The 25,036-nt window shown below is 48.2% G+C and overlaps 1 protein-coding gene across 1 annotated transcript; it reads right to left on the bottom strand.

Moving 5' to 3' along the window:
* Positions 1-4,773: 4,773 nt before the first annotated feature.
* On the bottom strand, positions 4,774-24,311 carry LOC123348279. Its single transcript, XM_044985789.1, has 16 exons — positions 24,297-24,311; positions 23,487-23,601; positions 21,814-21,904; positions 21,438-21,542; positions 18,753-18,908; positions 18,050-18,113; positions 17,134-17,197; positions 14,811-14,896; positions 13,344-13,520; positions 11,566-11,619; positions 10,713-10,883; positions 9,495-9,562; positions 9,255-9,297; positions 8,697-8,760; positions 6,036-6,115; positions 4,774-4,984 (listed from the first exon to the last, which is right to left on the bottom strand). The coding sequence occupies exons 1-16, from the start codon at positions 24,309-24,311 to the stop codon at positions 4,946-4,948; spliced, it is 1,392 nt and encodes a 463-aa protein (XP_044841724.1). The 3' UTR covers positions 4,774-4,945.
* Between the last annotated feature and the right edge of the window lie 725 nt (positions 24,312-25,036).

Consider the following 25,036-nt stretch of genomic DNA (forward strand, 5'->3'; position numbering starts at 1 on the left):
ATGTGGGTGCATACGATGTAGGCAGAGTTAGACAGTATCTAGCTCTTCTGGGACGCCGGTCACCCTTAGTTTTATTTTTCTGATGGAAGCCACAGTCCCAAAGCATTCTGTCAAATATCAGTGGGTAAAATATCTAGGACACGGTGTTCGCCTTGCATCCAAAAGCACCGCCGCCCACTGTGGGAATAGCATTCGCATGGGGTGAGATTAAAACTGGCCTCTGATCTGTAACATTTTTCACTAAAGTATTTCACTTCTGCTCAAGCACCTTGGTCCCCACAAGGTCTGGATGAGCCTCCAACTGCGAAGAATCAATAATCCCATTGCAGCAGCTCTAGCGACCTGAGCCCATCAGCCTGGAAGTTCTCTGAGAGTCCCCAAAGAACGAATGCCAGGACCCCCACCAGCTGGGTGTTAATGGTAGAACAGGGCCCTTTTCCGGGAGCAAAGAGCAGGGACTATGGATTTCTTTTCTGAAGCTTTGATTATAACCAGGGTTTCAGGAACTGGAGTGAGATCAAACTCGCCATCTCGTTCACTCATTATCATGGGAGAATGGTGTGTTACCGCTAGAACAAGCCTGGAGGAGAATTAGCGACAGCCTGGGCTCCATCACAGGGACTTCATTTCTGTCAGACCAAATACACGAGTAACATGTGATCGGCCGTGTCGTGGCTCCGCAGAGTGGCAGCTGCTCCCTGCAGGATTTACTGAATGGATGCTTTCTGAATAGCAAAAGTCGGGGCCTGAAGCCAGTCAGAAAAACCTCATCTTCACAGTGACCCGGTGAAGAGAGAAGGAGGTGATTGAGTCAGATTCTGAAGAGCTGCAAGCTTTGGCATCAACCATTTTATGAGCTTTTCCCCCCTATAAACACGCTTGTGCCTAAAGCAGCACAGCGAGGTTATAACGAAGCATGTGCAACAGGCGGTGTGCATTATACAGGGCACGACCACGCCCCTGCTAAGACAAAGGTGGAGCAGGCCCACTAGCCATCGGATACCACTGGAGCATCTTGCTTTGGAAGGCAAATCGGACAGCTCCTGAGCACCGGGCGGAACGCAGAGGAAGGTGCCCTTCCAACACCTCAATCACAGGGATAGCCAGTGCTCCCAGCAGTGCAGCCATACTAGTGTGCAGGGTCATGGCCCTTCCACGTCTCACTCGCATACTGCCACACACAGCAGCTGCTAGCTCTGCCTGAAGCACCCCTGGCCCCTCCTCTATTTGTTCGCCCCAGCTCAGCCAAACTGCCCCCTCTGGGCAGGGAGAAAGGGATCTTTGGGATCAGTCCAGCCTCTAAGCACCCAGCATGGGGAGGGAGGGGGGCCATAATCCAGCCCACAATACCTGCACGCACCAGCATTTAACTCAGGGGTAGGCAACCTATGGCACGTGTGCCGAAGGCGGCACGCAAGCTGATTTTCAGTGGCACTCACACTGCCCGGGTGCTGGCCGCTGGTCTCTGCATTTTAATTTAAATTTAAATGAAGCTTCTTAATCATTTTAAAAACCTTATTTACTTTACATACCACCCGGGCAATTTCAAACGTGTGCACGTTGAACAGTCAATAGCTCAGACACGTCACCAGAGGTTAAGGGTGACCGCTGGCTCCTTGCAGGCAGCAGGTTGGCTGCAATATGTGACCAACAGCATGAGCACACAAGCTGGGATTTTCCCTCATGGAGCCTCGGTTTTACCTTAGCCCTTTATAGGGTGACCAGACAGCAAATGTGAAAAATCAGGACAGGGGGTGGGGGGTAATAGGAGCCTATATAAGAAAAAGACCCCAAAATCAGGACTGTCCCTATAAAATCGGGACATCTGGTCACTTTAGCCCTTTATCATCATCATCTGAAGATGTTCTGATCCATTCAATTATACGACTTCGATCACATGAAGTGAAGTTTGTACATTGCAAGAACTAGTGCCCCGGAAGTCTGCAGACTTGTGTTTTATCAGAGCAGCTCAGGAATCCCCCACGCCCCCTCCACACACACCATGAACATTTTTTGACCAAAGCAACAAATTTCCATTTTTCATTATTTTTTTCTGAGACATGTTCCAAAAATTGGTTTGGATGTTTTTAGCTAAAACCTGAATTTTATTTAAGAAAGTGGATTTTGTAATGAAAGTTTCCATTTCATCAAGAAACCATTTACTGCTGTTTCAATGGAAAATTAGAGCAACAAGGTGGGGGAGGCAATATCTTTTCTTGGGCCAACTTCTGTCAGTGAGAGAGACATGGGTCCGCGCTACACAGAGCTCTTCTCTACAGGGGCTTGTCTCTCTCACCAACAGAAGCTGATCCTATAGAAGCTATTCCCTCACCCATCTTGTCTCTAATATCCTGGGACTGATGCAGCTACAACACTGCCTATATCAATAGAAATGGTCCAACCGCTCTATTTTATACCAACATTGAATCTTTTTTTTAGTCTGTTTATTTAGCACATCCCTCTCAGACAGCTTGAGGCCAACTCAGCAGGTCTAGAGGCCGTGGTGAGGTGGCCAGCAGCAGCCCTGGCCGTCCCCCCAGCATTGCACACTCTGCTGCCACTGGGGAGCTGACCTGGTGCTATGCAGGGGTGGGAGATTGTCACACAAGGTTCAGGGATGCACAGCGCAATCAGACCAGGAAAAGCCAGTGGAAAGGGCAGGGGTGGGGCTCCTGTCCAAAAGCTTTTCCTTGCGAGTGGAGGTAAATCTTTGTTTTACTTCTAAGATGCTAGAGTGAACCTGGGACTTGCTCTGGGCAGAAGTGAGGATGCTTTTACCAGACAATTTCCTGCCACATGAACTGCTGTAACATCCAACGACTGTTCTGGGAATTCTAGACTACTCTGATGTTTACAGACAAGTAGAATTTACCCTGCTATAAAAAACAGGAAACCCTGATGTTCTGAGTCAGGAAAAGTTGTCATCGAACTCGATGGGAGTTTCAACGGGGGCTTTGCCTGAGGAAGGACTGAGTGGGACACACTCTGACCCAGTGTAATATTTTTTTCTTTGAACGAGAAGAGTTCCTTACAGTGAGGTCACTTTGGGGTATTGAACAGCTTCCCAGGCAGGTGGCTTCTCTCCCCTGGAAGATGTGCACGACTCAAGTACTAAAGAAGTGAAATCAGATTAATGGAGAGGGGAATGATTTTTTTTCCCAAGATTATATAAAATTGTACGTATTGGTTAATAACTATTTAACTAAAACATTTTGGATTCCACCTCTCACACCCCTTCAGTTCAGAGAACTCCCACTACACACTTCCTACGTTCTCCAAGAAGTTCTCAAACAAGAAGTGATGCTGTTATGTCCAAGGAAAAGAACAAGCAGGAAAACATTTTAAGTATGTCATAAAGAAGTAATAAAGGGCCCAACCCTGTTTTCCTCCCCCTTTGCAGATTACCTTTCAGACTAGATTGGACAAAGCACTAGAAAGCTTAATTAGGACAGTGCTTCTCAAAGCCGGTCTGGTGGTCCAGGCCAGTTTGTTTACCTGCCACGTCTGCAGGTTCGGCCAATCACAGTTCCCACTGGCCGCGGTTCGCCGCTCCAGGCCAAAGGGAGTGACGAGAAGGGTGGCCAGCACATCCCTCATCCTGCACCACTTCCCGCAGCCCTCATTGGCCTGAAGCGGTGAACTGCAGCCAGTGGAAGCCATGATCAGCCAGACCTGCGGACACGGCAGGTAAACAAACCGACCTGGCCCGCCAGGGGCTTTCCCTGCACAAGCGGCGGCCTGACTTTGAGAAGCACTGATCTAGGGAGCAATAGATCAGATGGCCTATCAGAACTTCTCCTTTCTAACATCCGGTTTCCAGGAGGATACTGATTAAAAGTCAACTAATTGACTAGACTTGCGGTTCAAAGTTAAGAATGTTCAAGAGACTAGATAATCAAGCTCAAGCAAATGTATTGTCTAAAGACAAGGCAATACAGTACAGGAAAGAGTTAATACCTCACCAAGCCTTCCCAGGAAGCAAAGTCTCAGGCAGCATTTTCAGTTCACCCAGAAGGTGTGCTTCCCGAATGCCTCCTTAAAACAGCACTCTTTTATAGCATGGCTGTTTACGAGTTGCAGAGCACTGTTCACACACTTAAAGTATAAGTGTAACTAGCCAGCACTGTCTCTGGTGCCTCCTGTACTTTCCCATCTTTTGTGTTGAATATTAAATTCCAAATGTTACGGGGCATGGAGGCACTCCCTAATGCAAAGCATTCATACAGCTTCCAGGATTTCCTCACGCCACATTGCTCCTATGTTTAGAACATTCATCCATCTAGCTTTGGATAGTTTGTGTAACCGCCTAAGCCAAGTGCTAAACCATACGTGTCCCAGAGCATTGTGGGACATATGCCTTAGCATAAGCAAGCAAGAATAATACAAATTTAGCATGATCACCCAACACACACACACAAATCAAATATTAATACCATGCACATAACTATTAATGTGGTGTGTGTATGTGCATGTATATATGTACAACCGATATGCACTGGACAATGAAGAACAGCAGATGGAATGAATTACTAATACACAACTCTTATGTGGGGGTGTAGACCAGTATGAATTATCAAATAGGGAACCAAATCCTGCAGTGGGGTGAAATGAACACGGCAGGCATGCTAAGATGAATGATTTATTAACAGAGTAACCAAAGGAAATGAATAGAACAATAACCATAATCCCAAACCCTCCCTGAAACTCATCACTCAAGACAGATTTGATTTGAAAAATAGTAAATCCAAGTAACAAGGAGACTATCGGCTCTACTGCTGTTCTTCAGCTGAAATTCCATAGCAGATGTGGCAATTTTTCCCCAGAGTAAAAAGCTTGAATCAAAATTTTGGAAAAAGGAACATGAATTAAACCTCCTCATTTGTGCCACTCTTTCTTCTCTCTCCTCGGTGTGAGAGGTGAATCAGCACCACACTCGCCTGGTACATCACCCTTTATGGAGTTTTTTATGGCACACAAGACAGTGCTAGAACAACAAAGGAGAAATTCTCAGCTCATTTCCAAAGGATGGATTCTTTCACCCAGTAAGTTCGGTCCTAGCTGTTCAAGGAAGTGGGTTGCACTGTTATGGATTTAGTATCAGAGCAATGTGGTGAGAGTTGGAAACATTTAATCTGACTAGGGTCAGATGTGACTACTGGAAACAAAGCAATTTGAGAGAGCTAAGAATTCCGTGATTTTTATTTAAAAAAGACTTAAGGAGAATTTTTTTTTTTTAAATCAAGTAAGCACCCTGCACAGGCCTGGAATTCCAAAGCACTTTACAAAACTGAATTGGTAGTGAATACTGCAGCTTTTAAAGTAAATGCAGCAGTCACCAAGCCATGTCTACTCAGGCAAAGAGGCTGATTTTTTCAGTTGCGTTAGCTTAATACAATTGAAGAGTCCTCTTAACATCCATACCAATGCAAGCTAGCACCTTTGAAGTCACATTAGGGGCTCATTTAGTAGCCTATGTGTGAAACTCCATGATGACACAGCCAGCTAACATGCCTTTTAAGAGGTTACCCTGCATGTTCATGGGTGTTATGGCCACTCAGGAAATCGGCATTTCCAAGATGTGGTTTTCAGGCATGCGATTTTCTGTTCTCTGTCAGATCCACAAGCAAGTGGAATCTTTCACATGCAAAGCACATGATGTGAAGAGTCTCTCTCTTGCTTGCATTTTCATGCAGAAAGCAGCAGGTAAAATGCACTGCACATGCAAAGCTGGCTGGGTCGAGATCCCTTTAAAATATGGCTGCTACAATTTGTGCTCACTCTTGATGGACAACAAGAGTCACACTGGCATGTGGAATCATTTGGGAATTCTCCCAGTGCAAACATGCCCAGGGCCAGCCCAGCTATAGCTTAGGGGCAGGAGATGGCTTCCTAAGAGATACGAGCGCTGCAAATTGTCAAGTGTACATTTTTTGTAACCTGATATTTTTGAAAAGAAACCTCCTCACTGCAGATGCCGCAGAGGAGCAGCGATATGGTGCCGAAGGAACAGATTTCGCCCCTTTCTGAAATCTTACCTTAGAAGGGTGGCAATGCGCAAAGTTGGGCTTCAATCCTGGTGCTTGAAAGATTGGGATTTTTGCTAGGTGGAGGTAAACTGAAACAAACACACACATCTCAGCACTCCCAGCCTGCAAGGAGCCAGATGCAGAATTTCACGCATCTGCCTAGCACTGAGCACTGGGAGACAATATAACGGTTGGGCAGGAGCGATCAGTGAAGCTCTATGGTGCATGGAACAGGTCTTGCAGGTTTGCAGAGGCCATATGCCTTTATAGTGCTATAGATAATGTTAGACAACTAGAGACGGGTGCCATTTGCTTGGTTCTCAGTCAGATCAGATTGGTGGCCACCCATGCTATGAGGAGGTGAACCTGCTGGGAAACCTGACACATTTTCCTTTGGGCTCCTGGGTTCTCAAAGTGAATTCGGGCTTTATCCTACTAGTCTCCTGTGCTGGCTTCACTGGGAGATCCAGGTGGGCAGAGAGCTCGCTGGGTCCAGGGGCGGCTCCAGGCCCCAGCACGCCAAGCGCGTGCTTGGGGCGGCATGCCGCGGGGGGCGCTCTGCCGGTCGCCGGGAGGGCGGCACGCGGCTCCGGTGGACCTCCCGCAGACGTGCCTGCGGCGGGTCAGCTGGTCCCGCGGCTTTGGTGGAGAATCCACAGGCGTGCCTGCGGGAGGTCCACCAAAGCCACGGGACCAGCTGACCCGCCGCAGGCACGTCTGCGGGAGGTCCACCAGAGCCGCCTGCTGCCCTCCCGGCGACCGGCAGAGCGCCCCCCGCGGCGTGCCGCCCTGCTTGGGGTGGCGAAATGTCTAGAGACGCCCCTGGCTGGGTTAGAGGCCCAGAGATGAATCCCATTTGCCCTGTCATTTAAATCTATCCCATACAACACCAAGGTGGGTCAGAGATTTTGGTATTCTAGTTGAAGGATACCTAGGGCTCTGCGTTAGGGGGAGAAGAACCCAAGCCCACGGCAGAAAGGAAGCTAGGCTGGTACAGGGGAGTTTCCTCCATCCAGGGCACGTGCACATGTGGCCTCCAGCCAGCCCAGTACATGTATTTAGACACTGTACCTGGGTTTTTCAATTCAGTTTTTCTACCTCCCTGATTGGGCTCCATTTTTCATCCTATTTTCTCGTTTTTTCCCATCCTGTCCTTTTTCACAGCACCTCAGTGAAACATGAACTCTATTTCTGCAAATGGGCCCAGCCAGACCCAACACTGCATCTGAACCACCCCCAGCCTCAGTTGTTTGACATCCAGACCCGGTGCCAGGGTTGTGGGTTTAGCCCATCTCCACCAGTAATGAACTAGGCAAAGGGACTTTGCCCATCCCTCTCTCGCACACTGGGTTGATTGGAACCTAGGTGTGACAAGTGAGTCACAAGGAAAACCCAGCACATCTTTTCCACTTGCTCCCGTGGGCTTTCTTCAAAACCAGGCAATGTGGGACATGGCTTTGCATCTCTGCGTGGGAGCACTTCCCAGATCTGCAGCAGCAGCAGTGCAGAAAGCATCCTGCCTGCCTAGCACATGGAAGAGGCGAGCAGTGGTCCAGTGTTTGTACAGGGATTATGGCTCTCTGGAAGCACCTAAAGATCCAGTGCCCAGAGGTAGATAAGGAGGCTGCCTCTGAAAGGCACAAAATCAGAGAAGTTACTAATCATCACGAACACTCTAACTAGGGTTTTGTGGTGAGTGGTGAGTGAACGTACCAGGATATATAACTCCAGGGTGGTTAGTGAACTCGTATATGGTTTGCAAACTCCAAAGAGCTTGGAGGACAAAATCTTGTAAACACCACACCCATCCTCAGAAGGAAGCAGATCAAGATGGGATTTGAAGAGCCAGTTTCTAGGCCCAAATTAAAGGGGCACTCGTGTGTGTTCCTGATTTGGTGCATGCATCTGGGCTTACACAAACAGACTCAGGTGTGCGCCGAAGTGAACTTTGGAAAGTTGGGGTCTCAGTGTTCGGTACCATACACACCCCATTATTAAACATTTATACTGCAGTAGCACCCGAAGGACACAACCGGGCCCAGGTGCCAGGCAGCGTACAAACATGTAGTAAGTGATACTCCCTGCCCCAAGAGCTTACAGCTGAAAGATAAAACACAACTGATGGACATGATAGACAGACAGGCAGAGACAGGACCTATGTGAAGGAGGGGAGGGGACAGAGTCCAGAATTCATGTACAAACGCAATAAACAGCCCATTATGCTGCAGCTTCATTACTTTTTCAGTGCTTGGGTTTCTGTTGGTTGGAGGAAGCCATTTGGGAGAGGGAAGCTTTAGAGGGCATTTCAGTAAGCAGCATGAGTGCAAGAGCTTTTACATTTCTCAAGTGGCTTTCCTGTGCGACTTCGGGCTCTCTCTGACAGCCCTGCAACAGGGAATTCCCAAGATGGTGGGCAAGTGAGAAGGGAACTTCACTCCCATAAATGCCCTTTGTTAAAAACGGCCTCCATTTCATGAATCCTTTTCTTATGGTCACTGTCTCATGAAGGCAGCAGCATGTGTCCTACCTACCTACCTTAGGGAGACAGGAAGTGCCTTTTGCGAATTAATGCATGAGACATTTGTGATCACTTAGTCTACATCTCTGTGTGCTGTGGTTATGTACTTGGCAGACAAGAAATGACTGAAGAAAACATCTAACTGGACTTACAGTTGATCTTCTTGAGTAGAATTTTCAGGATGTAGGCTCTCAAGGGTACCTGAAGACGTACAATCTGAAACACAGAGATCATGTAAAGCCTTTTGTTCTTGATGCAAAACTGCCAAGTTGTCCCTCCTAGGCAGCTAGACTAGCAAAACATCTGTCTTATGAGCAAAATAAAATTGCGTGAGACTATGTAACAAACCTGCAGTGGGTGGTTACTCCCCTCCATCTTCCAACAAAAATATTTTTTAAGGCAACAATAACCAAGTTTGATAAGAACATATAGTTCCCTGAGTCATAGATCCAGGCCCCTGGGGGGCTGAGAACAAGTGGAGGACAGAGAACCCTAGCCGTGCCCTCTGACTTGCTCCCCCATGCCCTATACTAGTGACTATACTAGAACCCTCTTTCCATCTCTGAGCTATGAGGAGCAGCCTCCCCCGGGGGCCAGTATCCTGCTGGAATGATGGAAAGGAGCTGTGGAGTGTCAGACTCCTGATTTCTAACAAATGTTCGTTTCTGCTTCCTAGCATAGCACAGACGTTAATAAAAGCGAGGACTTACAATGACAGGGCCCACGATTGAGGAAACCAGCTTGAAATGCAATCTGTGGGAAAAGAAACCAGCTCAGATTTATCCATCTCAAAATCGTTAGCCCATAGCTTAGGTCCCAAAATATCTAAAAAGCCAAACCCCAGGTGGTAAGGGAGCCCCGTTGCTCTCTTCATTGCCCATCACTTCTGCTCAGGAGCCTATTCTGTAATATTAACCCATTCTGGAGACAATACTTGGAAGACTTGATACCTGTCGAGGGACGCAATGAATTGCACCTTTCCTTCAACCAGCCGGAGGGTGGCAACCAAACCGAGATCCTGCAAGGGGGAAATGAGTCACCAAGTCAGCTGATCTGAGTGTCAGCACCTGAGCTTGGAGAACAGACCATCAGCTGCAGAACACAGCAGGGACATTTCCTCCCTGCTTGGGTTAAGCTACCCAGAGAAAGGAAACCAACCATGGTCCCTCAGTGAACTCACTGGCATCACACGAACGCTCAGAACTGTAAGCAAAGCCTTCCCTTGCCACCTTGCGATTACGTTCATCAAGGGGCAGAAAGGGAAAATCACGTGGCCCAAGATCTTTCCCACAATCCAAGACACTCCCACAATCCCAGAGTAGCTGGAGAATTCTGCTAAATTGGTCAGGGAGGGGATAGTTTAAAATGCTTTCACAGGTCTTCAGTGTCAACACCCCATTGAGCTGAACAGAGGCAGTTCGCTCCTCTCAGAATTGCTGGGCCAAGAGGCCCCCGTGGATTCTGTTGGACCGTGCAGTCAGATGGCACTAGCGCTGCGTCAGTTCAGTCTGCTCACGTTTGGCAGCCGGGAAGGCTACACTCACCTATTTTAACAACACACAAGCTTGGATTCTGCAGGACGTGATGGAGCTGCTAGAAAAGTGCTGCTTCAGCAAAGTACTGCGTCCCAGCTCAGTCCACCTGCACAACACAGGCACGAAGTGCCAAGGACAAGGTCTCATTTCCTACTGGGATATTGGTCCCTCCTGAGCCAGACTCTGTCTAACCACATGGTTCAAATCTCAGCTCATGCAGCTTGATGGATTTTTTCTGTGACTGTGGATGAATTTTAAGGCTGGAAAGCAATAATATTTCATTCACACGGATGGGACAATGCTCTGGAAGCTGCACTGTGGTTATTCAATATGGCCTGGAGCAGAGTGCATTTTTCAGAGGCTCTTTTTAACCAGAGCTGCGATCTACCGAAAACCATTGCTTAATGCTCAGCTTTCATAGTTATTAGAGAGGATGCTGCTCCTTCCAGCTGCAGAATCAAACTTGTCACAGACACAGAGCACGTACTCATCTATATGAATGAATGACATGTTGCTGTAAACCCAAACCCATCCGTCGGCCTCTGCAAACAGAAAGCCAGTATCCACTGGGCAGCAGCTCCTCCATTTCTCACCCTTTGGGATTAAATCTGATCTTTCTATCTCAGTACTTACTGCTTTCAAAGCAATGAGGGGCACAGGTTTCTTGTTTCCCTTTTTATCCATTATCTGCAGGCTGAGAGTGAGATTCATGGTGCACAGGTTCACATCCAGACCGACCGTCAGAGGTGTGACCACTTTGGTAATGATGAACAGTGAAGAAGAGATTGGAGTGCAGGGTGGGCACTGTAAGAAAAGAGGGATCAGGGACTAGATTTAACCTGAAAAACACGCTCAACGAGATTGACATGGGCCCTCCCATGGACCCTGGAGAGGAAAGACAAGGAGGCGACAGGTGACAGTAGGGGCATGACGAGGTATTCTGAGCCCCTGCAGTAGGTGGAGCAGTAGATGCTGTGTAATCCCCAGAGAGACAACAGCAAATGCAGATTTTGACTGTCCTGCTCGTGTGATCTCAGAAGTCCCATCAACCCCAACACCTCACTGGGATGGAGAGTCACGTTATCTTACACTCTCTTTGCCCCCTTTTTCTGTTGACAAATGCTGCCTCCTCTCCCGACAGGCTGTTTCTTTCCAACACATACAAGATGAGCCAATTTTCTTCGAGAGCCTGAGGCTTTCCATTTCAGCAGTCACAGCCCAGGCTGTGGTAGGACAATACTCCCCTCTCTCAGGGGGGACTGCTCTTTCCTCAGAGGGTGCAAAAGCATCAGTCCATGCAGCTGGAACAAAAAAACCAAACAGCAGCACTGGGAGCAAGAGCCAAGGCCGCAGGTGCCCCGGCCCGTAGGCAGTCAGGCATGGAATGAACACTTCAGACATCAGCAAGGTCTGCTGTGCAGCGGGACAAGCAATGTGACATTTGGTCTGACAGAGAATTATCACTGTGTGACTGAGGGGGACTCACCTTGGAAATAATCAGTTGAGAGAGGATCATCTCCAGGGAGAGTGTGTCAACAAACTGAAACAAAAATGAAGGAGACACACGGTGGATGAGATAAAGTCTGTCACTGGACCAGTGTTTGTTGGCGTGAGACAAGCTTTCAGGCTACACGGAGCACTTCTTCACGTCATGCTCTGCATAAGCTCCATGGCTGGGCTCTCTCACCAACAGAAGTTGGTCCAATAGAATATATCACCTCCCCCCCTTGTCTCTCTGATATCCTAGGACCAACACAGCTACCACAACACCGCATTCAAAAATAAACGGTCAGCTGAAAATGCTGCACCTTCCCCAACAGTGGCTGTCTCATCATCCTCCTCCTTCGGGGGAAGGTCACTCCACCCACATGAAGCCCCAGTGAATGGGTATTTTTGTTGTGTGTTTTTAAGAGGTGAAGTGTACAGGTGCTGCAGAGGGCACAACCCGTGCTGGGGTGACGAGACTTGTAGCGCCATGCCCCATGGCTGCCTCTGAACATGGAGTACATGGTTACCCCAGCTCCCAAGGAAGTTTGAGTACCAGCTGTTTGAACTAGAGGGAACCATTTTAAATCAACTGCAGCTCATGTACAGTTTGACCTCATCTCATCAGACTTTGCAAGAACGTCCTCCTTCGCCATCACAGTAAGCGTGGCGAGTTTTGGAACCAACCTATTTTTCCAGCCAAAACTGCTGGGGTCTGAGCAGGTGAACATAGGATTTAGCTGCCTAGATCTCTGTCCTTGTTCCCACTAAGCTCTGTGTATTGCGCTGAGTTTCCAGGAATGAAACCCCACCTGGCAGGGTCAGTAAAGGTCTGCAGTGCTATTTGGCTGTTCTCCATAGGCTTTTTTTTTTTTTTTTTTAATTCTAACCATATTCTGTAGGTTTTTCCTCCTAGCCCAGATTTTCTACAGCTTTTAATTAACTAAATCCAACCCGTTTCAGGTGAATGACGAGCAAACGGCTGCATCAGTAAGGATATAGCTTTGCACAGAGATCTCCAAACCCCGCTGCAGGCCTAGAAAGCTGGAGATTAGACAATTTCATCATTTGCATAAAAAGTGCATATTTAGTGAACATGCACTGCCTCGTTTGCATATATTCAGCCTCTTGCTTGTACTCCCAACTTAATCCTCCCTGGTCTTCCCTCGAATTCCTCCCTTAATTTTCCCACTTGTACCTCCTCTCCCTGGCTGACCTCCCGTTCCCTCCCTTGGCTTTCCCCTTTGTTTATGCCCCATGCCTCTGGTTCTCTTCAACTCCCCTTCTACTCTACCCCAAAAAACCTTTCATTCAGAGATCCTTCTTCAAGCACGTCCTCAAACCAGCAGCAGCCACACGGATATAGCTAGAGTGACTGCAACACCGCACTGCTCTACCCATTATACCGCCCAGCCCTCTAGCCTGGTCACCTGCAGTCTCCCAGCCCAGGCAGACAGACCTGTGCTAGCGGTGCATGCACTAGTGTGCTACAAGAGCAGCGCGGACACTGCAGCACCAGCAGAGGCGTGGCTCAGCTACCCGAGCTCAGATCCAGGGGGACAGGCCTTAAGGCTGCAGGACAGTTGGGTGCTGTGCTCTAACGCACCTCCTTCTATATAACTCCCGCGCTGGGCCAGTGAAAACAGGAGATAGGCAGGTGCTTAGGAAAGGGCTCCTAAAATCAGGAGCCTTCCGGGCTGATCCAGGAGGCTGAAGGCTTTGGTGGAGGACCCTGACTCCACAGTAATGCCCGGACGTTCCAGGGACGGCATCGCTCACCGTTTGAGGGGTACAAGAGAAGGAATGGGGTTTCTTGAAGACTGTGTAGGAGAGGATAGAAGTGATGACATTCTCGCCTATGGCCCCAGCAGTATGATTCAGTTGTGGCAATATCACAAAGTCCTGCGAGAGGGGTGGAATGGGGATCTTCTTCCCATCGTCAGCCAGATATTCTGTCTGAAAGCAGAGATCAGAAAAGCCACTTAACACAACGAAAAGCCCCTTAATTATGAGTCTAAAATAATTATTCTAACTGGCAAAGGCACAAAATGAGGGGGAAAGAAATTACTCATGCAGTACTGAGGGGAGGGATTCATGCCTCCTGTGCACATAACACTCTCCATAGCCTCAGTTCACGATCCTTCAGCACGGATATGAATAATTTCCGGCAATAGAAGTGATAGGTGTGGGCACCAAATCTGTGCAGAAAGGAGTAAAGCCGCTCAAAGTGTGGGCCCTTTGGGAGGTGTGCCCTTGGCATATGGAGCAGAACGACAGGATTCACCCTCCACCCTGTGATCCAAAATCACTTGCCAGACACTTGATTCCCCTTTGCTAGTAAAGGAGGTGCAAATTCCACAACCCTGAGCCAGTGGTGGCCACTGCAGAAGGATGAGACCCCCTGGGAGAGCAAAGTGTAAATTCAGTTCAGACTATATGGGAGAGAGGATTGAAACTATGACCTTGGGATGGAAAAGCATGAGCCTCTTCTGCCTGAACTAGAAGACCCAGGTCAGACTCATACACCTCTATGTGGTCCAGGCAGGAGAGCGGGGGACAGAGAGCCACCATGTGTAAGGATGGGTTACAGGAGCAATGGCCAGCGGCCATGCCGAGTCCTGTACGGTTGGTTAAACCACATCATCTGGCCTTGCAATCTACAAATCCATAAGGGACCATTGTGATCATCTGCATTGCACAGGCCAGATAATTTCATCTGCTGTTTCCTGCCTGGACACCCACAACTTTTGGTTGAGCTGCAGCATCTCTTAGAAAGACACCCAGCCTAATGTAAAGACGTCAAGTGACGAAGCATCTGCTACATCCCTTGGGAAACTGTTCCAGTGGTTAATTATCCTCGCTGTTAAAAAAAAAAAGTGCTTTATTTCCTATCTGGGTAACTGCAAGCCGTGAATGAATTAGGTTTGTTTATCTGCAGAGCAACCCTCTCGTTCTCACTCTGCTGGGTTGCTGTGGATTTGGTGAGTAAGTCTTTTCAGGATCAGGGCCTAAATGAGTAAGTGCTAACTGACATGAATAAGGGCAGCAGAATGGATCCCTATGTGAGACTGGGGCTATCCTGACAGCTGACAAGTCACTCTGAAGTTTTTCTGTCACTCATTTCTCTGACCAATGTCACAGAAGGTAAGAAAGCTCTGACACCTTTCAGAGTTTCAGGGCTGATCCAGCGCAAGAAAGTTGTGAAATCTTCGTCTCAGAAATGTTTCATAGAGTCTACACACTTACCTGTACAGGAATTTCAATGAACTGGTCATTTACTTTTGGAGTTTGAGCCACATACAGGAGCTTTCCCTTCTCAAATGGGAGAACAGCTGCATGGAAAGGAAAAACGTTTACAACATATACCAGAAACAGGGAGGAGAATCACTCAGATGGAAGATGCACAACCTTGAGCTGGGATTTCAGCAAAATTCCAGATTAATTTAAAGATAGGAGGTTGGTTCCAATCAATGGAACATCTTCTCCAATAAACTTGTCAGAATTAGATATAAATGACATTGAGATACAAGAACCCCCTCTTCCAAGAGAGAGTCACCTTGTCCTCATGCCCAGAACTGAGCAAACGTGCATCACAGTCATTTTCAAACACAGGTAAAGATGCATTCCATGCCCAAAGAGCATTTGATTGAACTTAGACAAAGCACAAAACCAGACAAACCAAGACACTGGTCAATGATGAGGCAAGGGAGGCTGGGAGGCTAATTTGGGGCAAAAAGCAGCATATAAATACATGTTATCTTCAAGCCCCTACAAACTCTGCCGCAAGCTGGACCTAAGCTCTGCAGCAAGGTGCTTGGATTGTGCTGCAGTTTAGTGAAAAGTCTATGTCGGCTTGTGATAAGTCTCTAAAAGCCTGTGTATTGTAAACTTAAATGTGAGGCTGAGAAGTAAAGTCATTTATTAGGCAGTTATTGAATTCAGTTTGTTTTAGGATCTTCCCACATATTCATGTTTTGATATGTTGCCAATTGTTGTCTTTATGTTTCTAAGTCAAGCACGCACTGAGCTGAATGGGGCTGTTCAAAGCTCTCAGAGATTGTTTCAGAAAGGCTGCAGACTCAGGCAGACACCCCGGTATTGGTTACACTTGGCCACATGTTCAAAGTTCTCTCTACAAACATGAAGGACAGAAACCTAATCGTTTTCACTGTAAGCTGAAGATTCTGGAGTCTAGTTCTGCTGCAAGGGATGAATTCCACAAACTCCCAGGATACACTGGGCCCTGATTACTATTCCAGTCAAACAGGAAAGGATTCAGTCTTGTGACAAAACGCTGCATCCCCCACCAACACAGCTCCCCACCCATCCCTGAACAGAGCAGAGACACGACCACTCCACCGGACAATGGGGGAAGGCTGTGCAGACTGCGCTCAGATCCGGTAATGCCTCTCCGAGACAATGTTAAGGACAGCAAGGGGGGAACTCCATACAGGCCCCTATTCTAGCTCAGCTGAGCAGGAGCAGGTGGGGCTAGCTGAAGGTCGAGCACTGGGGGCAGAAGGGGCTGCAGCGTGGAAGCCAGCAGTCACTGTCTGGGCTTAGAGAGGGAAAGGCGGAGACCAGGGGGAGAGCAGATGCCGGGGACCCTGTCCCTGAAGGAAGGGTTTACCCAGGTGGTGGTGAAGAAGCCTAAAGGGGTGGAGTAGGAAAAGGCTCCAGGAAACAGCAGCGAGGTTGGGGATGGTGCAGACTTTGGCAGCTGACCTGAGGGTCCCTGAGCTGGAGCCCAGAGTAGTGGGCAGGCCTGGGTTCCCCGCCAGCCCCTGGGGAAGTGGCACTGCCTTGGACTGGACGACTGCCGGGAACGATACCCGGGCAGCCAGTCCAGGGAGACATACCCCAGAAGGGGGAACACAGTGACTGGCTAGTGGTCCCAGCCGCAAAGAGGGAGCACACTGCAACTCCTGGAGCCTGAGAGGGGCCGCAGTGTGAGCAAGAGACGGGCTGGGGTGTCAGACCGGGCAGAGCTACTCCTCAGACACAGCCCAGGCAGTGAGCAGAGAACCCAGGAGACCTGGGACCATTCCTTCCCTGGCAGCTTCTCTCTCAGTCATTTCCACCTCTGTGCTTGCTGTGGCCAATGTTTGTGCCTGTCACTTTCCGACAAAAGGGTCTGTTGCTCTCCAACAACATTTCTAACGTGAGCAGGACACACACAAGAGCCTTCGCCAGCACCACCCCGCAAAGGCAGCAATAGGACAGTATTCCTTTAAGAAGTCTGTAAGCTCTCTAGTTGTGCTCTGTGTTATAGGAACTGCCACCCAGAACAGCAGTGTATATATGCAGGTAGGCTTTGCACGAGGTGTATGTTCAGTAAACAGTGTTCTTTGGACCCTGCTATGCCCAGGTGGTTCCCTCATATTATGTTTGTTGTGTAAAGACAAAAGATACAACAGCTGGAGTCATCTTACTCAAAGGCAGCAGCGCCAGGAGCAGGTCTCTACACATGTAGAGCTTCTGGATGGGCTGACAAAAGCACAGAGCTTCCTGCATTGAGCTTACTGGACACAGAAAGAAAATCCAAAGGAAGAGAGTCCGTGGCACTTACAGTTAATATCACTCAGCATCTTTGAATGCCCGAAGGAAATACAAGCTGAAAGTATTGGAGGTGTCTGTAACACAAAGCAAGAGACCCGGTCAGGGAGGAGGAAATCACTCCGATGGTCTGGGTGACTTTCACTGACAGGAGTATTTCTGTCCCTGCGATTTGTACGGCGGTTAGTGACATCTCAGGATGGGATTTAAGGAGGCAAGCAGAGGTTGGAGCCCCATGACATTGCCTAGCACCATTACCACTGGGGACAGAGGTTCTGTTCCTCACCAGGCTCTGCTCTGTGCTCAAGGCATGGAGGGGAAATCCCCCCGGGAGCCAAAGATATTGGGTCAGATGCCTTCCCACCCTTTGCCCAGGAAGGGGAATAACTGGCTACAGGAATGTATTTGCCATCTCACACCAAGGGCTGGTGTGACAGCTGCCATCCTGGTCCACGGTGGGGATTAGAAGCAGGAGTCTCTACAGCATGAGCTACAGAGCCCGGTTTTGTATCAGGGGAGGGGGTGATGGCCTCACCCCCTCTACAGATCAGGCACACGGGAAGATGTATAACACACCAGCCAGCGGGTGATGCTAGAGTGAACCTCTAAGTCTGGAGTAAGAGGAAGCAGCATCATAAAACCTTCTCTGCTCCGGAGGGAGGAGTAACCCACTGCAGTCCTGACAAAGGTGGCGGTGCAGCTTACTTCTCACTTCACATGGGCCAGCGAATGGGGTGGAGGTCAGAGCCAATGCTCTGCCCCCACCAGCTCATGGTGGTGGATCGGGGAGGTGGGAGAGTCTGGCAAAGCCTCTCCCCTGCCTCGCCATGCCTGGACTAGCCATCCAGAGGTACTGGGGTGGGGCGTGTTTTACACCACCCTTACTCCTCCACACGCCAGCAACTGGCAGGGCTGGGTAGGAGACTTACCTTGACTTGTAACGCCAGTAGGATGTTGCTCCCTAGGCTGGCTGTCACGCTCGCACGGATATCGCTGCATGCAAAATTACAGAGAGTAAACCAACAAAACCCAAAACCGGCATCACGAGAGAAATGAGAGAGGCACGATCAGCATGGAATAGTCCAAAGCAACTTTCATATTTTAAATGGTGCCTAAAGGGACCCCTCCTTCAGGACAGAGACCGTTGGCATGCTGATGAGTTTGGGACATGTACTGTAGACAGAGACCAAATTAACTGGACAGCTTTAATTTCACTGCTGTCCCCTGGCCAGCTGAGTTTTGTGACTTCAAGCTTAGTCCATCAGGATCGTATTCTGCAGCCATTCCACTGTGTGCTGGGATCCTGGTTCTGCAGAGTCCATTATTTATTGTGTTTATTATGGGAGTGTCTAGAGGCTACCTGAAAACAGGCCCCTTTGTGCTAGGCTCTGCACAAGCACAGAACAAGAGACAGTCCCCATTCCAAAGAGTTCACACTGTAATCTAAATCAATGGCACCGTAATATACTGGACCACATGGGAATCTACTTCTCTGGCTACTTGAACTCAACAGAATTCAGCCATTCTGCTGATAAAGACGAACGTACAGATGCTAGGTAGGAAATGGAAATGTATCCAGTGAGGAGTGACAGGGTGATATTGACAGACCCAGCACAGAACACCAGCACTCACAGCAGGTTGATACTGACATCCTTGAGAACCACCGCACATTGACAATCCTTGACGGCAACGCTGGTGGTAAGCGGCAAATACTTAGGCAGCAGAACGAGCGCACTGCAGTCTACACGCACATTGATGGTGGTCAGGCCAGACAAGAGGATAGACCAGCTGCAGAGACAAACACACATGAAACAAACAGACAGTCGCACATAGTGCGGCAACCCTGTGATCTGTGCTGTGTAAATGGAGGCTTGTTTCTAAATACAGGGTGTGAACATTGAGCAAAACCAGTTTCCTTCCATCCCTGCCATCACTACTGCTCTTCCCACCAGTCAGCTCACTCACTGGCCACCCCGCAAGGGCTCCTCGGATTGCATTCTGTGCAGTCGTAGCCCAGGGCCAGATTCTGACACCCTGACTCGCAGTGCATGTTACCTCACCTCCGTGGGTACCCCCCTGATAGCAGTGGGAACAGTCCATGTGAGCAAGGATGGCAGAATCTGGTCCTAAAGAGAGCAATGAAAGGTGCAAGTGTTACATGTGTAGATTTGCTTTGCAGTGAGGAAGGGTTGCAAATACTTTGCTCCCCTTGAGAGAAGTCCACCCCTGGTTTTCCATCAGGGGACGCTGTTTATGGGCTCCAGGCAGTGGCGTTGCTCAGTTAGTGCACTCTCCCCTCTGGAGGCCTGGGCTCAAATCCACGTTTACAGGAAGTCACAAGGGATCAATGGAGAAATTAGAGACAAATGACACAGGCTATTTAGTCCATCATCTGAGATCATGGCAGGATTGTTCCCAGCAGCGGATTCACCAGTGCATTAGGGATCCGGTTTTAAATGACTCATGAAATGGGGCCTCCACTCCACAGGAGCCTATCCCCAAAATCTTACAAATCTGGTCTAGCCAGTCCAGAGGGAGAAGGAGAAAGACACCCATATGAGAAAGCCATCTAGCAGCAAGCCAAAGGGAGCGAGACACACAGGAAACGGGGAGAAGCTGGCAGCCAAGGGAGCAAGAGACAGAGGAAATGGGAGCAGCTGGCCAGCTCTGCAGATCAGAGACCTGCTTTATATTGACTTCTGTCATTAAGAGATTCTGAAATGTTAAAAAAAAAAAAAGTATGTATATTACCAGGCAAAAAATCTGAATCTGAAGCTAAAGTTGAGAGCAGGGAGTGGGAGTCACTACAGAAGCAAAGAGGAAGTGAATGTTGTAGGTTTTTTAAACACAAACATTAGAACACTGGATATTCAAAGTTAAATTCCCACTTTCAAAAACCAAATGAACATTCTGAAGTATGGAAATGTATTTTTGCCCACAGAGCCTGAGCGTGACCTCCTATATCACTGGACAACCTCCAGAAGCTTGGATCCAATGCTAACAGCAACCACTGAGCAGGGGCATTTCAGCGGTGACTCCTCAAAGAAAGAACGTAGTTTACTAGACTGCCCTATTCTTACCTTTAGAGTAATTACAGGCTGCTCTCCTACTGAAGGAAAAAGCTACACTTGTCTAAAGCACAAACTCATGAGATTCCTGGCTTCTTTAGGACCATCTGGTCAATGGAAATATGCATTTGGCCACTTTGTGCATGAACAAAAGGCATACTGGGAACATCTCCTCTCAATGATCACCAAAGGGACCCAGGCTTCCAGTGAAATGTTGTTAGACACTAAGTACTGAATCAACAGTGCACATTTCCAAGGCCCAGGACCTGCGCATTAAGAGGTTAGTGTAGTGATGAACGGAAGAAACATGTCTGAAGCCAATGCTTTAAAATACACAGGTGCTGCCTCATGTGTGAACTGCATGAATCCTTTGAAATACCTAAAATTCCTGCAGCCTTCCAAAATTTCATTCCAGACCCACTTCTGTTTTATCACGTCTTACATACCCGGTATGCTGGCTAAAAGATGGGAGGCTGGAAAGAGCATAGAGGAAGAGATAAGGTTACCAGGTGACTGTGGTATCCTTCTGATGGGTGGCCTGTTCTCAGCAGAGTCCTAATACAAAGACCATCATCCCCAGTAGCCACTGATGCTGCAGTATCCGAGAGCAAAGTGACCAGAAGTACCAGATGTCAGGAGACCTCCCACTACCCTATTAGTGACCTGCAAAGCCACCAAATGGGCAGGGCATAGAGGGTGAGGGGGGTTGGCTCAAAGCCATTTGGTATTAGAGAGTCTAGTACCTTCAATTCATTGTTTTTGCTCTTTGTCTGTTCTCTGAGCCTTGTGGGCTACAGGGTCTGAGGGCTGGTCCACACTAAGAACGGCGGTCGAACTAGGGTACGCAAATTCAGCTACGTGAATAGCGTAGCTGAATTCGAAGTACCCTAGTTCGACCTACTCACCCGTCCAGACGCGGTGGGGTCGAACTCCGCGGCTCCCCCGTCGACTCCACCACCGCCGTTTGCAGTGGTGGAGTACCGGAGTCGACCGCGGCGCTTCCGGAGTTCGAACTCCGTGAAGTCGAACTCACCGCGTCGACGGGGAAGGTAAGTGTAAACCTACCCTGAGTCTCAACAAATTTTCATCATGGAGAAGGATCCTAGGTGCAGAATTTTAATTTTTGCAAAGTTTTCTGAAGAAGCAACATGATGTTTCCTGCCCCATCCCCCATCCACCCAGAGAGCTTCCCTCATTCAATTCCCTTCTGCTGTGGAAACAAACTAAAGAAGAGTCTAGCTCCACTCACCAAGTGCCAAGGATTTTGAGTTTAGCAGAAAATTCCACCTTGACCCCAACTCCAGGAACGTACTTGGATTTCACTGGGAGCACAATGGCTTTAGCAACATGCAACCTGGAAAATGAAATCAGAGCAGGTCAGAAAGGAAACCAGGCACAGATGTTCAGGGAGGCTGCTTCAGGGCCCCGCTCATAAATATTATCTGCTGACCTGACCCCATAACACAGTGACTAGGGCTAAAAGTTATAAGGTGGGGAGTCTCTCTCCTCTTCTCTCCCACCCCCAGCTCTAGGCTGGTCTAAGAGTGGGGCCTCCACACACTACCATGATACAGATATGGAACCTTAATAGTGCAGAAGCCTTTATTCTATTTTTCGTTACTCACCCATTGATAGCGATTAAGGTAATTGTTGATCCTGGGAATTTGAGTCTCTCCATTTCATGCCTGAAGAGGCCAGTTATTGACTCTTCACAAGCTGTAAAGAAAAATGTTCCACAAGACCTACTGTTTCGGACACTGAGCTCAAGTTGGATACAAAAGAAGGCGGTTTAAGTCATCACTTTCTCTAATCTAATAGGCCAAACAGGCAGAGGAATCTTAGCCCAGCCTCTGATCTTGTGCTCTCCATCAATTGTTGCTGCAGACCACAGAATTTAGATGTCTAATGAACTGATTTATGGGTGCAGCAAAGGAAGCACAATTTCTGTCACCTGCACCTATCGTTTTGCTCCCATATGTGACTGCAGGTGTAAAATTGTAGGTACAATATTACAGGTTTTTTAATACTTGATCCTGGCGTGATCACTCATTCAGAATTCTCAGTACTCTCTTGACTTAGCGAAAAGCGTCAGATTTCAGTGCAGTGCACTCTTTTCTGAAAACTGACACAAGATTAGATTATTGGGCCTACTGCGTTTCTGTTTCAGTCCCTTGAAACCAATGGAGACGTACAGCAGCGTAAAGCTGGAGTAATAACACAGTGTGGTGCAGCATCAGGCCCATATCTGTGTTTATGGAAGGGTGCTTCGCCCTCAGGGGCACCATACACAGAGCTAGTGGATAAGGAACTTCGAACCATCATTTGTATGGTTACAAGTTCAGTGACCCTGATCCTTCACGACCTGCGAGCTGCACTGGAGGGTGGTGGCTGCAGGGCAGATCTGATTCAGGCTCTACCAGCTCTGGTGCTCACTGGGGCACAGAGCCCGCCCTGGTTTACACCACTAGCCTATCACCACAGTGGAGGATTGGGCCTCCTCTCTCCAGTTGGCTTTCACTAGCTTTCCAGATGTGAGTGCCCCTGCACATAGTGACTTCTCTACTGGCCGTCGCCAGTCACTTTGTGATGCTTACACAGTTGCGAGTGGTTTAGCAGATTGGAGATTCTGGCGCAGAGGCTTGCCCAAAGCCAGCAGTGACTCAAAGCAGCCCGTCCATATGCTGCTCCTCTCAGTCTGACATAGCAAATGGCATCATCTCCATCAATGAAGAGAGCAGGAACTGAGTATGGCTCCCAGATTTCGCTGCCAACGGAAACTAAAGCATTTCCTCGAGTCCTTTGAGCAGCCAATTATTCAAAGGACGCGCAACCTGGCCCTTGACATTTGTGCTGGCAATTTCACTTGCACAGCTATTTGCCAACACAAAAATCCAGATTTGCACGCATATATCTGGGATCGGCAAAAACACCTGGATCTCCAGACCGGCAGACATGACATCACAGGCTGCTTTGTAAAGTTTGGCCATAACGTGTTCTGGGGATGTTTTCGTTTCACAAGGGACAAGACTGCCATGTTCCTTGCAGGGCAGATTATTTTGTTGCCTCTCTCTCAAAAGGAAAAAACAAATACCTTCCTAACTCATGGGCAGGAGGGGGAATTTCCTAATGGAGACAGGAGGTCAGAGGACCTGGGACTGCCACAAAACAAATCAGTAAATGCAAGAACAAACAGAGCAGAAGTATTCAATAAGAGAAAGAAAAGGGCCTGGTGAGGCCGGTTTTATCCCCAATCATCCTGCCCCACAGTGCACAGATTGACATGACCCGAGTCACTTACCCCTTTCATACGACTCTCGAGGGACGAGGCAGCGTCCTGTGCCTGAAACCTGCATTGGCATCAGCAGGCCCCAGAGAACAAGGCCCAAAACCTTCATCATCTTCAGTCTTTGTACCTGCCAAGAGCATTCAGGATCAGGGCAACGTCACAGAGCAAAGGGGGAACCCGCCTGCAAAGGAGACAAGGTGTCCAAGGAGACAGACCCTGTCTATACGACACAGAAACTCATGCTCCATGGACAGTTACTGCAATGAACCCCTTACACAGTCATGCTGCACCAGCGCAGACTGGCACTTACATCAAGTATGGGGGACTGCAACCAACTACCACATCTTTAAACACCTCTGCCCTTGTCTACACTAGGTGCTAAGTGGGGTTTAAAAACATGCTAAACATACCTCAGTTCCCCAGTGTAGACAAGGACACAAGGAAGAGGGAACAGAAGGCTAGAGAGCTGCCTGAATAAGAGCTCAGGCCAAACAGGAATACCAAGAAGGTATCTATGTGAATTAAGGACCTGGGAAAGAAATTGTAGGCCTGACTCTCCATTGTGTTGCACCTCAGGGAGCTGGATAGCATTTCACACTCACTCTGCACAGGGGTGACTACTATACAATGTGCAGGGTGGAGAAAATTGGGCCCAGTGCATCTAGTACAGATAATCACATTGGAATTTTGAGAAAGAACATACAGAAGATCACATCAAAGCAGCTGCTTTGCCTGCAGCATGAATTTACCGGTTTATTTTTCAGCTCCTGTTTGATGCCTTCAGGTATCACCAAATTACATCTCCGTAAATGGACTTCCTACTTCCTCCTTGTCCATTGCTCCTTGTGCAAAGCTCAGCAATCACTGAGTAATGTGAACAGAGAGATGGAAGTTCTCAGCAGCCCACAGAGGTGAAACTGAGCAGCTCACATTAAAACGCTTTGTTAGATAAAAGCACCTGCCACACTTTGTTCTGTACCCAAAATAATCTTCCCTAATAACATCCATACTAGGATCTGAAAGAGTTTCAGAGACAAACTGGAGGCACATTGAAAATCTCCTTAGAGAACATGGAGCCCGTTTTACTGATCCATAAAAAATAATTAATTGGCCCAAACTTGAAGTCCTTATGCAGCCAGAGCTGTATGTGTTTTTCCTGAGTAATGACTATGGAATGCAGCTCTAATAACGATTCACTTGGCCACTCCCCAAAGCACAGCACTCTTGGCATGCCACACAAAATGCAACCAAAACAAAACTCATTTATGCGAGTGCTTCGTTGCTGTGTTCTTGACTCCTGCCAGGAAGAATCATAAGATCTTTCCCGGACAAAGTATTCATAATCAATCCATAAAGGTAACAGGTTAGAAAAAATAATTAACCTGGGATAGTGGTCTCCTGTAATTCACTGTGACCAGAAAAATACAACCCCAACCAAAATACCAAATGGCAAGCACTGGATACTCAGCAGGGTGCCATGACAACAGGATAGGACTGTTAAAGGCCAGGAATCCACCATAAAAATCTTACTAAACCTGAAATCACAGGCAGTCAAAATCCTT

Source organism: Mauremys mutica, chromosome 13, assembly GCF_020497125.1.
Source record: "Mauremys mutica isolate MM-2020 ecotype Southern chromosome 13, ASM2049712v1, whole genome shotgun sequence".
Classification (NCBI taxonomy): domain Eukaryota; kingdom Metazoa; phylum Chordata; order Testudines; family Geoemydidae; genus Mauremys; species Mauremys mutica.

Excerpts from the sequence above, each read along its gene's own strand:
- LOC123348279 (XM_044985789.1), bottom strand. Across the intron at positions 21,543-21,813 it reads ACCTTAATCGCTATCAATGG|GTTGCATGTTGCTAAAGCCA; the intron begins GTGAGTAACGAA and ends TTCATTTTCCAG. Across the intron at positions 9,298-9,494 it reads TTCATTGCGTCCCTCGACAG|ATTGCATTTCAAGCTGGTTT; the intron begins GTATCAAGTCTT and ends CTTTTCCCACAG.